The following is a 23,137-nucleotide window of genomic DNA, read 5'->3' as shown; positions in this document are numbered from 1 at the left end:
TGTTCACACCAGGGCCTCCTGTGCAGACAGTCTGGGCCACAGCAGCAGAGACAGCACCCTCCCCGCTGGTGCTGGGAGCAGGTTCTCAGTAAACGTGCACTCAGAGGCACACGCGCGTGCACACGCACACACAGCCGCCTTCCACCCCAAACTGTCCAATCTCGGAACACAGTCCCACCCTGCTTCAGATCACGCATTTCTCTCCACCTGCCCTCTGCCTCCCCCACCGACTGCCTCCTCCCGGTTTCAAGAGGCCTCCCGACAGCTCCCCTTCCCCTGTGTGGTCCGGATGCCCTGCTCTGGTCTCCCACCAGGCAGGCACATCCAACCATCGGAGCCCTTGCCCCAACCAGGGCAGGACGTGACCAGCACCGTGACCAGGGCCAGTGAGCACATGAAGGACCCCGCCCTCTTCTCATAGCTGGGTGGTGGGAGTACAAACGGATTCAAGGGGAAGGGGTGGAATAACACTAGATTTAGAAATAGCAAGAGGGAATTTAGTAGAGGAGTATACGCAGCAAGGTGTGTGGGGCTCCCAGGCAGCAGTGACCGCGTCTGCAGGTTTCGGCAGGGGGGTGGGATCTGCCGGGATCTCTGCAGCCTCATCTCTCTCCTCGCACCGGCACTGTCCTCCCAGCTCTGGTCTGGGGCCTGGCGTTATGAACAGACGCCAAAGACAGAGCCCTTTCCTAGTGAACACCTGACTGTTTTTGTCATGCACACAAGAGTTCCAGACGTGGGGACAGGCAGGGGGGTCATACATGTTTGATCTGACCTATTTCTGAATCTTTTCGCCGCTAAGGCTAGACTGAAATTGTCAGAACGTGAAATCACCAGGGTCTTGGCAAACGGCCCCTATAATTGAATACATCACTTCCCAATTTCTCCTCCTCGTCCCCTTTCATGTCAGTGGAGTCTGCTCTTTATTACTCAGCCTTTCGGAATAGAAAACAATTGCTGGGTGACATAGCCTCTTTGGTCACTGAGTGTCCATTTCAACATACGATCCTAAAGTCGATTTCGATAATTTTCAACCGATACGTAAATAAACATTCGATGCCTTCCTCCTTTCTTAATAGGGTCCTCATTTTAAAAGTTCCTTCTGACTGTTTTGGTGGATGGGGGAATAGAAGTGGGGGGAGGTGGGAATCTGGGGGCTTTAGATAGATTTTACAGGCCCCAAGCATGCATCTGGAGTCTGGTCAGCTAAGAAAGATCTTGTTTCAATAACACGATCTTCACATTTAGCTGAAGACCATGTTATGGAACCTGACTGCCCTTAGTGGCTGCTTAAAGCTGACATAAGGCAGAATAGTGTACATTTAATACGGGAAAGAAATTAGGCCACAGGATCTTTGTTCCCTGAATCTCTGCAGCAGCTCAGCTGGTGCTTGCCCACGGGACAGCTGGGGGAGGCACTCCTGGGGCCGCGAGGGAACAGCAAGGGGTTCAGCGCACAGAAAACCCACCTCATGGGGGTTTGGGGATGAACAGAGATGGGGAAGGAGAGCACAGAGCCCACTACCTCTTGGACGCCTTAGGGCTCTGTGTTTTCGTGCAAAGAAATGGAGTCCTTTCTTCTCCAGCGCAAAACGGGAGTCCTGGGGCCATCTTTGACTCCATCTTCAGCTTCCTCCCCATTAAACTACCCCAAGTCTCTCACTGACCACCCCTCACCCTCACTGCTACCACCCCACAGCTCAGGCTGGATCGCAGTGCTTCTGGGATGATGGTTACTGTGACCTTAAAGGTCGCCCTCTACGCACTGATGCCAGAATGATCTTCCCGACACCAGTGCGCTCAGGCCACGCCCCTCATCACCTGCAGGGAAGGTGGAGGTTGCAATCTGTATCTTTTTCTTGAATGTATCTTTACCTTTAAAGCATGTAGATGGGGTTTTGCTCATTTTTAACCCTCTATGACAATTTAATTGCCTTTTAACTGGAATGTTCAGTCTATTTACATTTAATGTAATCAGTGATAGTGTTGGGTAAAAGTCTTCCATCCTGTTTGGTATATCTGTCTCCTTAAGTCTTAACTTTGTTGCACCTGAATAACGTAATCTCACTAAAGAAGAAGGAAAAAAATGGAAGAAATTTTGGAAATACTACATTATTCACTTTTTTGTCAGGCTTCCTTCACTAAACATAATGTCGGTCAAATTCCCTTACATTGTTGCATGTAACAGTAGTTTATTCCTTTTTATTGCTGAGTTCCATTCCATTGCATGAAGACACCACAACTGGCTTATCCAATCTCACGTTGATGGACATTCAGGTTGTTTCCACTTTGGGGCTACTATTGAGTAAAGCTGCTATAAACATTCTTGTACAAGTCTTTCTGTGAGCAGGTTTTCACTTCTCTTGGCTAAATACCTAGGGAGGGAATTGCTGGTCCTAGGGCAGGTATATATTTAACCCTATAAGGAAGTGCCAAGCTGATTCCCAGAATGATTATTACTGTTTTACACTACCGACAGCAATTACGAAAGTTCTCCTTTTTCCATCCTGTCACCATGATTGAACGTCATCAATCATTCAGTGTAACACACTTCAGGCGGTGTGTTGTGGTATTTCATTGTGGTTTTAATTTCTATTTCCCTGATGACTAATAAGATTGAGCAAAGTTTCATGTACTCAATTACCATTCTTTTATCTTCTTTTGTGAAATGTCTTTCAAATCTTTGTGCAATTTTTCTTAGATTCTGTCTTTTTATTACTGAGTTAGAGGAGTTCTTTCTGTATCCCGGATAAAAGTCTTTTGTCAGATACACGTGTTGCAAATTTCTCCAAGGTCATGGCTTGCCTTTTTGCTTTCTTACTGGTGTCTTTTGTAGAATAATTTTTTTAATTGTGAAAAAAATCCAGTCAATCAGTATTTAATTTAATGGTGAGTGCTTTTTATCTTTTTTTCTAAGACATCTTAGTTTACCCCAACTCAACAGAGTTAGTCTCCTAAGTTTTTTTCGGAAAGTTTTATAGTTTCGCTTTCACTTTAAGTCTGTGATCAATCTCAAATTAATTTTGGTGTGTTATAAGAGGCATAGATCAAAGTTCATTCTTTTCCATTCAGACATTTAGTTGTTTGCTGGTTGCACAATTTGTTGGGGAAAAAAATTACCTTTTCATCATCTAATTTCCTTCATACCTTTGTAAAAAATCAAATGAACATCTATGTATGGGTCAATTTCTGGACTCTAAAGTGTTCCATTGATCGGTTTGTTTATCCTTATGCCGATCCACACTGTCTGGGTTATTGGAGCATTAGCATAAACTTTGAAATCAGGTAATACAAGGCCTCCACATTTCTTCAACTTTTTTCTAGTTGTTTTCGCTATTTTATGCTATTTGCATTCTCATACAAATTGTCAAATCAGCTTGTGAGTTTCTACAAAAATTCCTGCCGTGATTTTGATTGAGATGGTGTTGAACCTACAGACCAATTTAAGGAGAATGAACATCATGACAATACTGATTTTTCTTCTGTCCACAAATGTGGTATACATTTCCATTTATTTAAGTTTTCTTTAATTACTTTCTGCAATGTTTTATAGTTTTCTACAAACAGATTTTGCATTGTTTGAATTTTTATTATAAAATATATTCCTAAGGACATCATGTTTTTTAATGATGTAACTTTAATTTAACTTTACATTTTATTTTCCAATTGTTTATTGATAGCATATAAAAACAAAATTTATTTTGGATATTCAGTTTGCGTCCTATAACCCTGTATTGATTTATTAGTTCTGGTCGTGTTTGGAGATGTTTTTGGTAAATTCTTTCGTATTTTCTATGTAAATAATTGTTTCATTTGCAAATTAAGACAGACTTACTTCTTCCTCTACAATCTTTATGTCACTTATTTCTTTTTTCTTGCCTTATTGCACAGCTAGGACCTCCAGTGTAATGTCAAACAGAAGTGGTAAAAGTGGACCTTCTTAACTTGTTCTCTCCCTTAAGGAGGAAAGTGTGCAATGTTTCTCCATTAGAGATGTTAACTATAGGTTTACTGTAGATGCTCTGTTTCAAAATTGAGGAAATTAATTTCTATTTCTAGTTTGATAAGACTTTTTAAAATCATGAACTGATATTGGATGTGGTCAAATTTTTTTTCTGCATTATATAATCATACAATTTTCTTCTCCCTTATTTTGTCAATGTTGTAAATTTCACTGACTGATATTTGAATGTTAAATCAACTTTGCGTTCCTGGAATAAATACCATTTGGTGATGTGTTTTCCTTTTTTATATATTGCTGGGTACAATCTTTAATATTTTATTGTACATATCTATCTATATAATGAAAAATGTTGGTTTGTAAATTTTTCTTTGTAATGTACATTACATTCTTATATAATGTACTTATTACAAGGTTCTCAGTACCAGTATTAGACGGGTTTTTGAAAGAGTTTTGTGTAAGGCTGGTATTATTTTGTCTTATCTATTTCAGATTATTGTCTTCGTGATGAAGTAGCCTTTTAATCTTCATGCAATGATCCTTTTTATCCTTCGTAATACTGCTTACCTTAAAGTTTGCTTTTTCTGACATTAATTCAGGCTCTCATGTTCTAGTTGCAAGCTGTATCTTTTTCTTGAATGGATCTTTACCTTTAAAGCATAAAGATGGGATTTTGCTCATTTTTAACCCTCTATGACAATTTAATTGCCTTTTAACTAGAATATTCAGTCCATTTACATTTAATGTAATCAGTGATAGTGTTGGGTAAATATACCTGTTATGGTATATCTGTCTTCTTAAGTTTTAACTCTGTTGCAATTGAATAACATAATCTCACTGAAGAAGAAGAAAAAGATGGAAGAAATTTTGGAAATACTATTTTGATTAGATACTGTAAGCTGAATTCACAAAGGATAATGCTGTATTCTAGTTATAAATGTGTTTCTCACAAAGATATGGTTTAGCAACCACTACTGAAACTACTTAATGTGTATAATAGGGAAGATCAAATAAGTAAACACAATGAAAGCCTGATTTCTCACTTTCTCAGAAAAAGAAGTTACAACTAGGAAAGAAGGAAGGCTTGCGGTTTGGGACTGGAACCAGAACAACCAGCATAAACTCACAGTTTCTAATATGCATACATACAATTCTGTATGAGAACGTGTGAGTTAGTAAACCTACATCTATTTTCCAGCTCAGAACAAGCCTACAAGTAGTGACACTCCAGTAGCAGTTAGCACATCCAGGAACCAGATATTGGTCTTTAAATACCATTCTCCAATAAGGGAACCAGGGACTCTTGGAGAAATGGTTGATTATAGGTCAGGCAGGGAAAACACAAGATGAGCTTGGAATATTCTGTGGTACCAAAAAATAAGGAAGTGCTAAAAAAAAAAAAATGGAGACATAGTAAAGAGACACAGGGGATAGCTAAACTGAAGGAGATTTCAATGGCCAAAGCTGGAACAATTTGAACAAGAAAATAAATAACAATGGAATTGGATTATAGCCCCAAAATAGAATAAATATCTCAATGCACACTGATATAAATAATTGAATAAATAAGCAATTGGAAGAGAAGGGACAGTTCTTGCTTCTAATAATCGAATGTAGCAGGACTGAGGGAAATAGAAAATCCCCATTAGGTGAACACCACAGTATTGACTGTTTCCAGAAAGGTCCATAAGTTGATTACTAAAAATAGTGGGTGAAAGTTTGAGGAAAAATAGTACATTTGCATAATCAAACATCAGCCTCATCTTTGCTCTTGGTAATTGTGTTCCCTGGAAGAAACCACTGACTTTCTTGATCCTTCGTTGACTTCCTGTAAATGAGTGGGTTTGACTAGAACTCCCCAAGGGACCCTTCCAGCTCTCACACTCCAAAGGCAATGACTGCACCGCCCATGTGCTTATCAGGGACACAACTTCCTTTTCTTTTCCCTGCTCTTCACTTCCCTTTATTTCTCTCCTTTTCATTCCCTACTCATGATAGGTTTCCCTAGGAAGAGAATTTCGGCGGTCTTTTGGAGAGGAAGATGGAGAAAGTTAGGAGTAAGGGGAAAAGAGAAAATGCAGCTCCTGGTAGTAACTCTGTTTAATGGAACTGGAGGAAGAGAGAGGAAAATATCACAGAACAGAAACACTTCCTGCTCCCAGCAACAAAGAGGGAAGCGCCAAGCGAAGACTTAGGAGCACTGTACCCAGGAGGCAGGCACGGGCAGCCCTGGATCTTCCTGCCTGTCCACTCTGGGGTCTCTCCAGACCACCATCTAACCCCTTCAGCAGCACCGTGTACAGCTTACCATGATGGGGAAGTCATCACTCTTCCCCACTCTCGGGCGTTGCAGGAGTTTAAGCCTTATCTCTCACTGAGAAATGGAAAGATGCTCCCCATCAGAGGAATTCAAGCACCAGTCAGCAGAGGAGCCGCACTTTTGTGCAAGGTGGCCATTGCATGGGCAGCGCTCAGTGCTCTGAAGACACAAAGTCCCCTCCATCAGGTTGCCCTGGCCTCGTGGTCACCTTCCCAGCCCAACTCGACCACGGGAGTTAGAAGATGCAAGATCACTGCAAACCATGAACTCAGGAAATTTGGTTTCGAATCTCGTTTCCTGTCTTTGATGATCTGTCTCTGGACCACAGCTCTTGGCATTTCTGTACCATGAGAGTTTTAGTAAAACATCTGCTATTCAGGCTGCTGTACTGGCTTTAAAAAAATGTAACAAACACAACTCAGCTGCTGGCACTCTGTTCCCTGTCTCCACCCTGAAGCTCTCAGAGAAATACAAGCAAAGCAGATCAGATTTTCTCTCTGGCTTCATCGGCAGTGGCACTTTCCAGCTCCTCTCTGGCTCTACCAGCTACCACTGGACCAACGCTCTCGAAGGCCTGTGACCGATTCCGGCAGCCTGACCTCCTGCATAAGCCATGCACGTGCCATCCAATCACCAACACAGACAGCTCGCATTTTCTACACACAAGAACTCAGAGATAAGATCCAAATGCCAAACAGGTGACCTGGGCAAAGAAACAGTTCGTCTAAAATTACAACCAAATAGCTGGCATCATCTGTTAGAAAGATAGCCTTTACAGAAGTACTATGGTTTCCTTATACTTTAAAGATCGAAAGAGCTTTAAAGTCTCACACACACACACACACACACACACACACACACACACACACAGAGTCAAGCTGCACTGACCACCACAATAAAAATTGTAAGTGACAGTCACTTCTCTAAAAGGAAAGCTCTAGAAAGTTACATCTCTGAAAACCTTATTTTCAGCCTCCACCAACTCTTCTCCAACCAAATCTCAAATTCTGAATGAGAAAAAAAAATAACTCAGGGTAGTTGCTCCCACGTTCATTTACTGCCCCTGGATTTTGAGGATGCTTCATGACATTCATTTACTAACCACTTCTCTTTTCCTTTTTGACTCAGCCTTGTGGTGCAGAGGAGGACAACGTGAATCTGACTTTCAAAATCGTTCTTTCCCAGGTGATTCCGACACCCCCTGAAGTGGAGGAACCACCAGTGCAGTGGGAACTAATGTAACAAGTGATGAGAGACAGACATGAAAAAACCCCTGGTTAACCAGGACGGCTTTCCTCCTATCTATATTCTCACCTCTCCGCCTGCCCAGTTTCTGTTATGCACACTTGAAAGTAAACAGTCATCTGTTAAATATATTGGTTACTCAGGGTATACACTTTTGTTCGTAAATTTTCTCTACAAAATGACAGACGTCCTTAATAAAATATTCTCCAAGTGAATATTTTCTTGCCTTTTTTTTTCTCCCACTCATGAGGAAATGATGTAGTGACCTTGATGAACGATGTTTGCAATGTGATTTTAGAAAACTGGAAGAAGTGGGGCTTCCAAGGGAAACTGTGAAGCTGGGATCCCTCCATGGCTACCAGCACGCAGAAGGACGTTTCCTGGTCCCATCTTAAGTCAAATTCTGGCTACACCAAGGAGGGAAAGGCATCACCAGATGATAGGTCTTCCTTCCTTCCTAGTGGTCTTGACCCTCTACCTCTGACAGTGAACTCTCAGCCCTCAGCCCTCCCTCCAGGGTGAGAGGCAGATGGGCTCTCCAATGTCTGTTGGCCAAGTGTCTCCAAAGTAAAATGTGCGTTTGGGGAAAATTAAAGAGCATCACTGAAAAACTGAACGGAAAGGCAGATTTCAGAAGCCCATTCATGTTTTTGCCTCTTTAAAAGATTCTGAACCAAATCACAGGGTTATTTTTCACCAGATCTTGGCATTCTACATGAAATCACCCACTTTTGGACACTGTCCAAAGATAATGGTCCAGACTGTACTTGGGTCAGATATTCAAACTGCTGACCAGGTCATTTTATAAGATACACCAAATTAATGTCGGTAGACATGAGCCGACGTACCGCTAGCTGAACAAAAAGCTGACCCCCAAATGCAAGCTACAGACGTCAAAATTCTTTTCCCTAAACTTGTAGATTTTGTCATAATTTAGCACTTTTTTCATTTTGACCTGGGCTAAAACTAGTGGACTTCTCTCAAGGCAGGAGCATATCTTAAAAATCTTTCCAGCCTTCTCATGCTTGGCCCTAGAAAACTATATCGGTCAATGAATATTGACTTGAATTGACTATTAAAATGGTTACACTAATGGTAATAACTCAGATCATTAACAGGAGTGCAAGGTTTATCATTTCTAAAAATGCTTTTTTAAAAAACATATTCGATCTTATTTGACCCTTGCAACAAATCTGTACCGTACCAAGTCTTACCACCCCAAATTTATAGAAGTAGAATCAGAGGCTTGGAAGTGGTAAAATGTAACTGTAGGATTCTAAAACTCTTGTATTTCTTTGCCACACCACGTGCCTAACGTGTGTGTGTTTGTTTTTATGACCAGAAAACACATTTTTATGGATGTAAAAGTTTTCTTTTCTCGAAATAAGTAAATCAGCACTTGTGGACAATTTGTTCTCTGGAAGAGAACAATTTTAAGCAGAAAATAGTTCTGAATACTTAATTAGCACCAGAGAGAATCTAATTTCATATTAAATACTCCCAGATAAAAAGTGAGAAAACAGGAAAGATAAAGTATTAGAGAAATGAGTGTGGATAAACATGGACTTTGGGGAAGTATGATTTGGTTCAAAGTTTGTGAAGAACACTTTGGATGTAAAGTCAAAAAATTGCACTGTTAAGAATGTTCATTATGGCACTGTCTATAATAACCAAAACACTAGAAGCATCAGAATATTGAAAGAATCATGTTCTTGTTGACATAGAGAAAATGTCACCTTGTATTATTAGATGGAAATAGTAGTTTTAAAAAAATTTTTTAAAGACTATAATCTCCCTTCGTAATTTTGTTTCAAAAAATGTGTGTATCAATGCCAAAACTCAAACAGTTTTTGCTTTTCAATACTATATTACTCATCCATTGCCGTGCAACAAATTATCTCCAAATTGAGCATCTTGAAACAAAAAATATTATTATCTGACATGGTTTCTGAGGGATGGGAATCTGGATGTGCCTTGATTGGGTGCTTATGATTCAGTCTCTGCCATGAGGTTGCAGTCATTCTGTTGACCGCTCCGGGCCTTGGTGTCTTTGAAGATTCGAATAGGGTGAGAGGAAACACTTCCGTGTTCATTCACATAGATTTCGAAGAAGTTTCAGTTCTTTGTCACATGGACTGCTCATGACATGGCTTCTCCCAGAGTGAGGGATTCAAGAGAGAGAGAGGTAGAAACTAAGGTAGAATGCAGCGTCTTTTAGGATGCAAAGAAGAGACATGCCACCACTTCCATTGGTTATACAGATCAACCCGAGTGCAGTGTGGGGACTGTATATGGATGTGACTTTCAGGACGCCAGGATTCTTGAAGGCCACCTGGGACCCTGTCCATCACAGCTCATCCTCACCCTTTCCCAAGGCCCACAAAACTCTCTTCCACCCCATGACAGCATTGGTCCAAATTCCAGAAGCTCACCATCTAAGTCCAGTCTAGATGGCAGATAAGTTTCCTCAGATGCCATCCCTCAAGTACAATTTCTCCTGATTTGAAGACTTTTAACTAAAAAGACGAGTTATCCGTCCCTTACATGGCGAACATACATTACTGGGACAGGAATGGATAACCGCTACACTCTTGATCAGAAAAGAAAAACATGGTTGGAAGACAGGGGTCAGTGATCCACGGAAATTCTGAAACCCAGCTGAGAAATTATCAGAAGTTCCTTGAATAAGATTCAGTCCTACCCATGCCCAGGAGTTTTTATTCTCCATGGCTTTTCATGCCACCTGTGGGCTCTTGGTCCTTCCCTCTTAGGAATCCTGCCCTTATCCTGAAACGTACACGTGTTTGTGATTGGGTCGTTTCCTCAGCCGGCTTCCGGCCTGAAGAAGGCTGGTGGCTCAAAGGCTCTATTCATTTTGTCCTGTCTCTTTGCCTTTCAGCAAAAGCTGAAAAATGTTTGGCTGATATAATTCTTTTAAAAACTTTATATGCCTCCTAAGAATCTTTTGGGGGTTCAGTCCATTCAATAAAAGCCACATCCACAAATGTCTTTGATGCCTCTTGGGTGTTGAGAAGGCTAGGGGACAATGCCCTTAAGCATCCTAGAAGCCCTACACTTTGACTGAGAGGCTCTGTGAAGCATACCCTCCACCCCTGCAGAGAGCCTTTCCCTGACGGAACACTCACCCTTGATCTTTCTTTCCTCTTACTCACATTTTGGGCTTTATTTTTAGACCATGCATTTCTGACAGTTCTCTGGATTATATTTTTGCTCTGGAGCCATTTTTTTTAATGACTCTTATAGGTTGAATTGTATCTTCCAAGAAGAAGTACTGAAGCACTAACCCCCAGTACCTGTGAACGTGACCTTGTTTGGCAATAGGGTCCTTGCAGATGTCATCAAGAGGAGACCATACTGGAGCAAGGTGGGCCTTAATCCAGAAAGACTGGTGTCCTTATAAGAAAAGGAGAAGGAAGAGACACACAGACTGAACACAGACTGGAGAAGGCCATGAGACGGCAGAAGCAGAGGCTGGAGGGATGTAGCAACCAGCCAAGGAACATCAAGTTACCAGGAGTTCCCAGAAGCTGGGAAGAGGAAAGGAAGGGTCCTAACATGAGAGTCTATGCTTTTATTAGGAGAACTGAAACCTCTTTCATTTCATATTACAACCCATTTCACATCTAGCCCTCCTCCATCTCCGAGAGGTGTAAGTTGGAGGGGTTTATGGTCCCCGAGGGTGGAAATGGATCAGAAGATGCCTCTCCGTGGCTTACGGTGGGTTGAATTTAGGGATCATGTTGTAATGGTAACGTTGTTTTCAAGGAATTACCAGATCAGCGCAGTTCAAGTCAAATTATCGATCTTCAGGGGCCAGGTGACCAGGGAGAGGGGATGTGTACTTAGACAAACTAGACAAGGTACAAAGCAGAAATCACAATGAACAGGAAGTGATCTGGAGAAATTCTCAAAGCAAGGAGCATCTGGCAGTGGGAAATCTTGAAACAGCCCTCCAACCTTGCTGTAGCACATCCGAAGGAACAGCACTGGAGGGTCTTCGAGGCCTCTAAGAACATGCCTTCTCATGCGTCTTCTTTGCTCTGTCTCTGCACAAGCTTCTGGTCACTTATTTATCTTTGCTGTGTCTTGTGTAGTGATTTGCACAACAAGCATCCTGTGTTTTAGTGCTCATGTCGACGTTTAATTGAAGGAAACAAACATTTTAATCTATGTTTCTCTAATGATCAAAGTCAAACAAAACAATTCCTTTTGCCTACCCTGCAATTAAAGTAAGAAACTGAGCATGTGTTTACTTTACTTTAGATTTTTATCTTACATTAAAATATATTATTGACCCAATCTATTATAGAACCAATGACTCAAGGGTTTTTTTTTTTTTTATAATTCATGCTTTTTTCCCTGAAACATTTTTAGCTTCTGTATTTAACTTTGTAACTAATTTTTAAAAACACGTAATTATTGGTTGGCTGATTCGCAGGGACCACCAATCCTTTTATATCTTGACTTTCTTATTTTCAAGTTATTAATTTTGATCCTTTTTAATGTCCTAGAGAGTAGGTCTTTGAATGATTTTTAAGAGAGGCCATGGGAGGGAAATGGCTTCTGTTTTTTAGACATCCGAAAACATCTTTCCACTGCTGTACTCACGACTTCAATTAGGTTTGGGATGGTATGCTCAGCTCACGACGTTTCCTCTTTAAAGGACCAGATCTCACTCCACATGAAGCTGACAAATTAAGATCGAAGTCAGCCTTGGTTTTTTTTCCCCCATTTGTTGGTAAACCATTATTTTCTGTCTGGTTGCTTATATATGCTCTCCCCTTTAGATTTGCAAGCTATCTTCAAGTATAGATTTTTTTTTTTCCCATTAAAACCTTGTTTTTTGGTTTTTTTTTTTACACTAAGGAAAATACTTTTACATTGTGATTATTATTTCCACTCCTTTTGTTTCAGTATTTTCAGGAATACTTCTTATCCATAGGCTGGATTTCTACCATCTTCATTCTGTCTGTTACATCTCTTGCCGCTTCATCCTTACCCTTTACTTCCATAGTCTTGGGGAGCTAGTTCACAGATTCCGTTTCGCCCGTTGTTAATTCTGCTCACTAGTGCACTAGAACATCTTTGTCTTTGATTGCATCCTGCTCTTATTTTGGCTGGCTCCATGTTTGATAAGGGCAGGGAATGTGGAGTGACTTAAACCCACCAGCATATGTCCTCGGTGTCTGGCAGGGCTACACCCAGTGGGTGGACTGATTTGCACAAACCTGGCCCAGCTTCCAGCAGGTCCTCATCAGTGTGGCTCTGACCATTCCTACCCCCAGGGCTCCTCTGCCCCAGAGTATTTCTGGAGAGAATACCCATCTCCACGTGCCATTCATCCTCCTCCTGTTCTGTGTTGTACTGGGAGATGTGATCTTGAAATCAATATAACAAGAGATGAACTGAAGCAGGAGAGTTTCCTGGGACCCAGTTCTGGCCCTCTTGGAACCTAATTCCTTTGCAGGCAGGGAACAGAGGTCTGGTTTCAGGTTATGGTAGCCCTGAGCCCCTGATCTAGGCAGAAAGCGGGAGAAGTAAAGCCGTCTCTTGATGTCTTGTTGTCTATTCCATGTTGGGATTAGGAGATGAAACAGATGTTGCTGGGATGGGGGTGTTTCCTCAAGTCAACTGTTTTAGCACTGCACTTGGTGGAAATTCTCTTTATCAATGCTGACACCGGGTATTATGATCTTGCAGAGCATCATGGGCATTTTAATAGGAAACAGAGTTCATCTCAGGCTAGTCCAATGGTTAATTTTTACATATACCTGATGCACCCCTACCCCCGATCCCCGCTCGAGAAAACACTGTATTCATTAATATAGACAATGACGCTTCAGTTCAAATAAGGGCTAAAAATTACCCCACTCATCAACTCCCATGGCAGCCAGATGATGCTTGCGGGTGACATTCTAAAAGATGACGCACAAGGATTAATCACAAGCATGAGGGCCAGCAAAGCAAGCAAGGCTGTCATATGCAAAATGGCTCGTAGGAATTCGAGCCATTTCCAGAAGCTCGTAATCATGCTGACTCATCCTCTACTACATTTCGCAGATAGTTCACCAGCAAGAATGTGCCTTAAACACATGTCAAAGGGGAAAATACAACACACTGCATCCTTACCTTGTAATAAATTCTGGCCACCAAACCCCGCTGGAGAACCCTTTCGCGAAAATTCACTGCTTTCAACAGGAAGGCGAGATTGCTGACTGTGTCCACGTTAAATGCCAGGAAACTGAAGGAAAAACACAGTGATCATCATTATTAGTTTGTCCTTAGCAAAGAATTTCATCTGAAAGAAACAGACAGGGATTGTTTTTTCAAAAAGAATTTCCTCCCAACAGATAAGTAGTGTAAGAAAGCACAATCATGCCCTTGCTCCTCCCACTCGCTGCATTCGTGCTTTTTCAGGATTTTTCAGATGCATGCTTGGATCTAGTTACTCTGTGTGGTTGTCCTTATGATGTAAAGATAATTTGACTTATTGCCTCTTCTACTTATTATTTTTTACCTTTAAAAAACAATTTTATTTACCTTAAATTTTTTTATTGAAGATAGTTGATATATAATCTTATGTAAGTGACAGGTGTACAATATAGTGATTCAGTTTTTAAAGGTTATACTCCGTTTATAGTTATTATAAAATATTGGCTAGATTCCCTGTGTTGTACAATATATCCTTGTTATCTTATTTTATATATAATAGTTTGTACCACTTAACTATTGTATTATAAGTAATGTTCAGTATTTTACAGTCTTTCTTCATTAGTAGCCACATAATCTGCATCAAGTAGGTTTACAATAATTTACTCAACATTGTTGGGCATTTGTTATAATAATGATCACAGATGAATATCAGTAATTAAATATATTTGTCACAAAATATTTGGCAATGAATAATATTTCCCAAATATATTATAAATTTATGGATAATGAATTGCTGTGAATTACTCAATAATCTCAATAATTCTATGATGCAGACACTATAATTATCCAATGGACAGTTTGAGAATCCGAGGCTCAGTGAGATTCAGTAACTTGCTCGATGGCACACAGGCAGAACAGGTCCCAGCTCAGTTTTACCTTCGGGGACACTGGTATTTAAAAGAAGAGGAGCCCCAGAGGGCTGTGAGAGGGGTGGGGGCAAGCCCAGGGCAGAGCGTGCCACAGAGATGTGACTTTCTTCAGCAGGTAGTAATTTCCATCTTCCCATTGGCAAATGAGGAAACTGAGGCACAGAGGAGTTAAGAGACTTAGACATAGACACAAGACACTCAAGTCTTCGTCAAAAACCTGGGGGCTTTTCACCATGCGACTCTGTCTTTTGCGCTGATTTTGTCCTCCCCACCTCCCCAAAAAGCTTCTGTCTTTAGAACTTAGATAGACAGTTAAGGAGTTAGTTCACATTTGGGGTTTTGCATAGCTCAGCTACTCCCTGCCCTCTCTTTTCCCCACATCCTTGAGAAGTAAGTCATTAAAAGACCCAAATAAGTTCATTTGTCTTTTTTTTTTTAAAGATTCCACATATAAATGATATCATATGGTATTTTTCTTTCTCTTTTTGGCTTATTTCATTTAGAATGACAATCTCCAAGTCCATCCATTGCTGCTGCAAATGGCATTATTTTATGCTTTTTCATGGCTGAGTAGTATTCCATTGTATAAATACACCACCACTTCTTTATCCAGTCATCTGCTGATGGACATTTAGGTTGCTTTCATATCTTGGTAAATAGTGATGCTATGAATACTGGGGTACATGTATCTTTTTGAATTAAGGTTCCCTCTGGATATATGCCCAGGAATGGGATTTCTGGATCATATGGTAAGTCTACTTTTAGACTTTTGAGGCATCTCCATACTGTTTTCCAAAATGGCTGCACGAAACTACATTCCTACAAGCAGTGTAGAAGGGTTTCCTTTTCTCCACACCCTCTCCAGCATTTATTTTTTGTGGACTTCTGAATGATGGCCATTCTGAATTTGCAAAACAGAAACAGACTTTCAGACATAGAGAACAAACTTATGGTTACCACGGGGGCAGGGGTGTGAGAGGGGATAAATTGGGAGTTACAGATTTATAGGTACGGACGTATATAGAATAGGTAAACAACAAGTTCATGCTGTCTAGTGCAGGGAACTATATTCGATATCTTGCAGTAATTAATGATGAAAAAGAATATGAAAATGAATATATGTATGTTTGTGTATGACTGAAGCATTGAGCTGTACACCAGAAACTGACATAACATTGCAAACTGACTGTACTTCAATAAATGTATATATATTTTAAAAATTTAAAATAAAATAAAATGCACCAAAAAGAAAAGATGAACGGAAAGGTGGGCTGAGGGGTTGATAGGGAGATATATACGTGATATGTACTAAGCACAGTAACATGTTCATAGTTGAATCTCATTGGTGGGTATGTGAATGTTCCCTAAAATTATTTCAATTTTCCTGAGTATTTGAGAATGGCCATAGTATATAAGGCAAAACATTCAAGTCCAATGCCGAATCATGACTTTCCTCAGCCCCCACAGCCCCCTAGGGATCCACGGGCTGATAAGGGGGTGAGGGCTCTGGTGGCAGCCCCTTGTGGGAGGGAGAGAGGCGACCCTCCCTGGGACAAGAAAGGGCACAACAGAGCTGTTTGCAGATTCAGGTCCAGCCCCTCCCAGAGCCAAGTCCTGCCCTCCTCCTCAAGTCTCCTGGAGCCTCTGAGCATCCACACAAATGGCTGCCTACTTGGAGGGAGTTCAGCGAGTTCTCACCCCATCTTTCCTCGCGTCCCCACTTGCTTCTGGGTACTTCTCTCGTGAGTTGTCAGTATGACTGCCATCCGACTGTACGCTCCAGGAAGGCTGAGAGCCCAGTCACTGCCGCATCATCAACACTTGAGAGCTAAGTGCCCCGTACACTGTGTGTATGGAAAGGTGTTGGAGGACAAAGGCTTTTCTTAATATACATAAAAATAAGAGTGAGGTTTTGGGACTTGAGGAGATAAACACAGCCAAACTGAATCAGTAAAACCTGGATGTGTGGGAGAGAGAAGTGTACTGTTTTGGAGGTTAATAACCGAGACAAAAAAATAAATGGACTGGAACTTTCCAAATATTTACAATTGGAATACTGCCTTTGGCACATCTCAAGTCTATCTTGGAAGATTTGCTAGGAATATAGATTTGCATATGGCTGAGCGTCTGTTTTGCTTTCGAAATGATGGAAACAAGCCCTGCTCTGTTATCTGGCAAAAAAAATGGAGGGGCAGATGATTTGTAGTTAGCTGGGGACCACGTTTCCTGAATGGATGGAACTGATTCAGATGGGAATTGTACTGTTCTTTCAACTCCTTCTATGTTGGAAATTTTCCAACAAAAAAAATAGTGGGGAAAACTATCAGTACTATAAAATGCCCATTCAGGGCTGGAAATATTAAAAAGATGCACTGACTTCGTAGAGTGTAAAAGGACAAACTGAGACAAAACCAAGGGAGACTTCAGTGAAACAGTCCTCAGATGTGGCAGCTGATGTTTCAAGCTTTAAGATAGACTAGTCTGAATAAACAGGAACCTGAGCAGCAGGGTTTTTTTTTAAAGGAAAAAAGGACAGATAACAGATTTCTCAATTTCACTTCATGCCAACAGATATAAAAAAAAAGCCCACACTATCATTCACTGTGTTTCCCATGTTTTCAACAGGATTGTAAGTTTATACTTTCTAATGAATCATTTCCTTGGAAATTGGTTCAATGCGTTTGGGTCATGAAGACCAAAATCTCCCTCCAAATAAAAAAAATAACTTTAAAAATACACAAAAGAAAAAAAAAACCACAATAAGCTCGTGACAAGTAGAATAAAGGAGACAGCATACTTAGGAGCAGAAAGCAGAGATATGACAGAGGACCAACCAAGGGGAAAAAGATGGTTGTTCGGAAAAAAATAATAAACTAGACAGATACCTGGTAAGATTAAACAACAACAACAAAGGAGAGAGAAGGCACAAGGAATCGTTTTTAGGAATGAAAAATGGGACATAACTATAGACCTAGCAGAAGTGCAAACGTTAATTAGAGAATAGCATGAAAAACATCTCACACCAATAAATTCAAAACAAAATGGATACATGCCTAGAAAAATACCACTTCCCAAAACTAACACAAGAAGAGAAAGCCTAAATGGCCTTAAACTAATTGAATCAGTATTTTAAATATTACCCAGGCCCAGACAGTTTTCAAATAACTCATCAGATTCTTCCACAGAATAAGAAACTACCCCTAAAATGATGTGACCAGTGAAACTTGATATAAATCCAAACCAGGGAAGTAGAAGAAGGGACAGAATAGCCAGCGAGTATATAAAAACTGTAAAAATAGCACGAGCAAGTCAAACCCAGGAAAATATAAAATGATAATACAGCATAACAAAATGGAGTGTTTCTTAAACATGCAAGGGTTATTTATCAAATTAACAGATTAAAGAAGAAATATCATAAGATAATTTAACAAATGAAAAAAAATCATTTGTAGTAAAATCGGTAAAAGTCATCATCCAATAATGACAAAAATACATTGAAAATAACCATAAATCGAGCCTCTGTAGGAAGTCAAGTGTCTATCAGAAACTTCAGCAAGTGTCATTCTTAATAGTGAAATATTAAACTAATTCTTTTCAAAACCAGGAATGAGATATCTTCTCCCAAAAAAAGAAAAAAAAGAGTAATAACTGGAAAGGAAGAAATAAAACATCATTAGTTGCAGATGATGTTTATGGGAAGAAAACCCCAAAATCTTTCTTTTCTTTTTTAATTGGAGTCTAGTCAGTTTACAAAGTTGTGTCAGTTTCTGGTGTACAGCATCATAGTTCAGCCATACATATAAATACAGATATTTATTTTCATATTTCAGTATAGGTTACTACAAGATGTTGAATATAGTTCTCTATGATATACAGTAGAAACTTATTTATCTATTTTATACATAGTAGTTAGTATCTTCAAATCTTGAATTCCCAATTTAGCCCTTCCCACCCCTTTTTCCCCCAGTAACTATAAGTTTGTTTTCTATGTCTGTGAGTCTGTTTCTGCTTTATAAATAAGTTCATTTGCCTTTTTTTATATTCCACATACAAATGATATCATATGGCATTTTTCTTTCTTTTTCTGGCTTACTTCACTTAGGACAACTATCTCCAAGTTCATCCATGCTGCTGCTAATGGCATGATTTTATTCTTTTTCATGGCTGAGTAGTATTCCATTGTATAAATATACCACCACTTCTTTATCCAGTCATCTGTCGATGGACATTTAGGTTGTTTCTATGTCTTGGCTATTGTAAATAGCACTGCTATGAACATTGGGGTGCATGTATCTTTTCAAATTAAAGTTCCCTCTGGATATATGCCCAGGAGTGGGACTGCTGGATCATATGATAAGTCTATTTTCAGTTTTTTGAGGAGTCTCCATTCTGTTTTTCATAATGGCTGCACCAAACTACATTCCCACCAACAGTGTAGGAAGGTTCCCTTTTCTCCACACCCTCTCCAGCATTTATCATTTGTGGACTTTTTAATAATGACTGGTGTGAGGTGATACCTCATTGTAGTTTTGATTTGCATTTCTCTGATAATTAGTGATATTGAACATTTTTTGCCCTTTTGGTGTATGTAGTTTTTTGGGGGGTTTTTTTGGTTTGGTTTTTTGTTTTTTTGGAAGAACTTAACAAACTTACTCTAAAACTTATATGGATGTGCAAAAGACCCAGACAGGTCTGAGTTATATTTCAGATATAATAATATAATACAATAATGTTATATATAATATGTATTACATAATACTTTTATACTATTATAAATTGAGTGGAATTGAAACAGTGTATTGTTGGATTAAGAACATGCAAACAGACTAGGAACAAAATAGCCCCAAAATGGACTCCTATATAAACAAAAGTTTAATAAATGCCAGAGGGAGCATTCCAGATTACTGGGAAAAGACAGTCAATTCAGTAAATGGGGCTGAAATAACTGAGAATCCCTAGGGGAGAAAAAAGTAAAATTAGATCCCTTCCTCACACCATAGACAAAAATTTCAGATGGATTCAAAAATTAAATGTGAATGGTGAAACTCTCAAAATTTTAAAAAAATACATATCATGAGCCAAAGTAGACAAGATACAGAAAGTGTGGAATATAAAGGCAAAGACTGATAAATTCAATTGCAATTTAAGAATTTAAGTTAATCAAAATATACCATAAAGAAAATGTAAGCCAAGCCATAGACTCGGAGAAGATAGTCATAACATCCAAAAATCAGTAAGAATAAGACTGAAAAACAGAGAAATTGGCAAAAGGCACCACAGGCATTTCACATAAGAAGAAATACAAATGGTAAACAGACGTGTGAAAGTAAGCTCCACTATGACAGTAATAAGAAAAATGCAATTTAAAGTCACAGTGAGAGATCTTTTTCTTATATTGTCAAAAATGAAGTCTGCTAATGCTGAGTGCTGGTTCCATAAGACACATGTTGCTGGAGAGGATATAAATTTGCACAACCACTTTGAAAAATAATCTGGGCACTGTCGAGTCAAGTTGAACACTGGCATACCCCACAACACAACAATTTCACTCCCACGTAATACATGCCACTGAGGAATGTTTCTCAAACAACACGTTGCAAATTGCTAATGGCTCATGGGATTGAGATCAGTAAAAAATTAAATTAAAAAATACCAGAGAGCATTATGAGTAACAGGATGACATTGTTTCCTGAAATGTTTGCTTCAGTTGTGTCCGTGGTGGGGAGAGCAGGGGATTCTGTGGGTGTGTCGGTGTCCATGGTGATGTTAAATGTATTTCTCACTCTGAGTCAAGACAACTAAATTTGAAAGCCCTGTAGAAATTCTTGCGCATGTTCCCCCAGAAGACATGCACAAGATTTTTCATAAGAGCATTGTGCAAAATATCAAAAACACAACCCAACTATCCACTGACATTGGAGATAAGACTGGATAAGTAACTTGCAGCTGAGACACATGATAAAATATGATCAGAGATAGAAGCTCTTCAGCCACACATAACAATTTGGCTGAATCTAAGAAACAAAATATTGAGTGAAAACAGGAAACTACAGAACACCACACACAGTACACCTTATTTATCAAGCTTAAAGACAATACCAAAAAATCAATGAAAACAACCAAAAGCTTGGATTCTGAAGCCAGATCATCTTTCAAATCCTAGCTCTACCACCTATTAACAAGTAACCCTGGGCAAAATACTTAACCTCTGGGCCTGCTTCCTCATCTTTGAGATGGAAATAAAAACCTACCTCATGGGGTTTTTAGGAGTAAAAGCTGTAAAGTCCTTGGAACAGTGAACATGCCAAAAAGGAGGAACGCATGTAGTAAGAACAGAATTCACAATGTTCTGGTTCTTAAGTTGGACCGCTTATACGTGAGTATTGAAGTTACATATTCATTTCTTTTTTACACACAGTGATATTTAAAATTTAAACAAGAGTGAGTTGTGCCGTGGCAAGGCTCTATATATTCAGCTCAATAATAAGACCCCGAGGGCCAAGGATGCTGGCAGCCCGAGGGATTACGTACCTGGTTCTCAGCTTGTCACCCACCGAGTCGGCCCAGTTTCGGAGCAGGCTCGAGAGCGGTCTTTCTTCACACTGTTTGCTGTACTGAGCCAGCAGCTCCCGTACCACAACCTGCGCAAAGAGTTTACCATTTGTCAGACGTTTGTCAAAAATGGAAAAAATGCCAGAGTGTCTTTAACTGCTGCAGCAAGATCAGGTCCAGTTGCTTCTAGCCAACTCTTGGGGAGGAATCAAACAGAAGACTCATCCTTCCAGGGGCCTCCACTTCCCCATGGCAAGGGTGTGCCCTTACCTGACCACTCTCCCTCCGTCCTCGTGGCACCTTAACTAGCTAACTACTTACTGCTCTCTCTTTCCCTTGAGGCGTCAGCCTCTACTGCAGTCCCAGGGCCAGCCATTCTAGTTGACACTTCAGATGAAACGGACTTGCCTTCTCTGGACCAGATAGGTGGCTGGTTTCTTTTTTGCCTCCGATGTTCTGTGGCCAATTAGGCCTTTGGGGAATCATGTTGAAATGTACACATAAAGCAATCTCCATCACTCGCCTTCCTCAGCAGTCTGAAAGTTATAATGTGGGCCTAAAATACTACATCCTTGTCCAGGTTTTTTCAAAGAAGACATCCAGGGTCAGGCTGCTCGAGAGAAGCCCAGCTGACAGCGAGCAGCAGCTGCCACACATGTCAGTGAGGCCCCCCTGGACCAGCCTGCCCTGCAGAGCCTCCCTCCAGCTGACTCCAGCAGGAGTGAGCCCAGGCCAGGCCAGCAGAGGAATCACACTGCCCCAGTCCAGCCCAAACTGCCAACAGAGTGTTGTTAGAAGGCACTAAACTTGGGGGTGGTTTGTTACCCAGTAATAAATAGCTGACTCATCATCAAATGACTACCAGTCTTAGAATAATTCCTTCTTTGTTTCACATACATCCATGTTTTTATAGAGATTACATAAAATGTTATGTATGTTTTCAATCAGTAGTATACAATAAGCGATATTTTTTGGTTCTCATTGCTGTTTTGGATTCTATTTAACTGTTTAATGGTTGTACAATATTTTTGGGGGGGGAAATATCCTAGCTAATTAAACATTTCCAATCAATTAGATATTTAGGTTGTTTCCAATTTTGTGCTGTCATTAATAACCTTGATATCAATGTTCAGACATAAAGCACTGTCCCCTTTTTGATTGTTACCTGAGAATAAATCCCATGAGTTTGACTGATGCAATGGTTCTTAAAGAGGGCCACTCTGACTACAAGAGGGATGCTGGGAACCTGTCCAGGCACGTTTGCCTGGGTGATGTTATCCGCATTGGTGGGCAGAGCCAGGTGTAAAATACATAGGACAGTCTCAAGCAGTAGAGGACCGTGTCACAACCAGCGTCCTGTCGAATGCCACATGGTCAAACACATGCAGCCAACTGATAGACCAGAGCCCAATTCTGACACTAAAGCTCTCAGGTTCTCCCCAACTAGGGCCTGTGGGAAGTTAAATGCCCTCTTGAATTTGAGGTGGCCATAGGACTGGCTTTAGGCCAGTGACGTGTAAGCTGCTGTGATGTTCCCAGTTGTGACTGGTCCACAGCCTGGGCTTCAGTCTGCACTGGAGATGCCACGGGCACTCCACGTATAGAGGCAGGTGTTGTTCTGTCTTGCTATGTTGTCATATTTATTACACAACACTTTCCTTTTGTTTCTTTGAAGTATTGTCTTGAATTCTTGAAATCATGTCTCTGGATAGGTTACATTACCCAAGATTTCATTTCAGGATAGTAAAGAGGATGTCACAAAATATTTGTTATGAAAAAAAGAGGGCCAATGAGTTTGAGGATCACTGTATTATGGGTCAAAGGATGTAAACATTTTTGTGGCTGCTGCTACACAAAGCAAGTGTGAAAATCAAACGCTGCTAGCAATGGGGAAAATGGGGGAAATTAACTAACTGACAAGAATTAAAATTAAAATGATATAGCAATCAAGTTCAG

At 40.3% G+C, this 23,137-nt stretch overlaps 1 protein-coding gene across 4 annotated transcripts in view; it reads right to left on the bottom strand.

Moving 5' to 3' along the window:
* Positions 1-23,137, bottom strand: part of ACOXL (acyl-CoA oxidase like) — a 255,445-nt gene that overhangs the window by 68,461 nt on the left and 163,847 nt on the right. For all 4 annotated transcript variants that reach the window (XM_074354662.1, XM_074354663.1, XM_074354664.1 and 1 more), the window contains 2 exons: positions 21,161-21,270; positions 13,677-13,788 (listed from right to left, as the gene is read on the bottom strand). In XM_074354662.1, coding sequence (XP_074210763.1) covers positions 13,677-13,788; positions 21,161-21,270 — 222 coding nt within the window. The remainder of the gene's footprint in view (positions 1-13,676; positions 13,789-21,160; positions 21,271-23,137) is intronic.

Source organism: Camelus bactrianus, chromosome 28 (assembly GCF_048773025.1).
Source record: "Camelus bactrianus isolate YW-2024 breed Bactrian camel chromosome 28, ASM4877302v1, whole genome shotgun sequence".
NCBI classification, from domain to species: domain Eukaryota; kingdom Metazoa; phylum Chordata; class Mammalia; order Artiodactyla; family Camelidae; genus Camelus; species Camelus bactrianus.
This window is presented reverse-complemented; position numbering and strand designations above follow the sequence as displayed.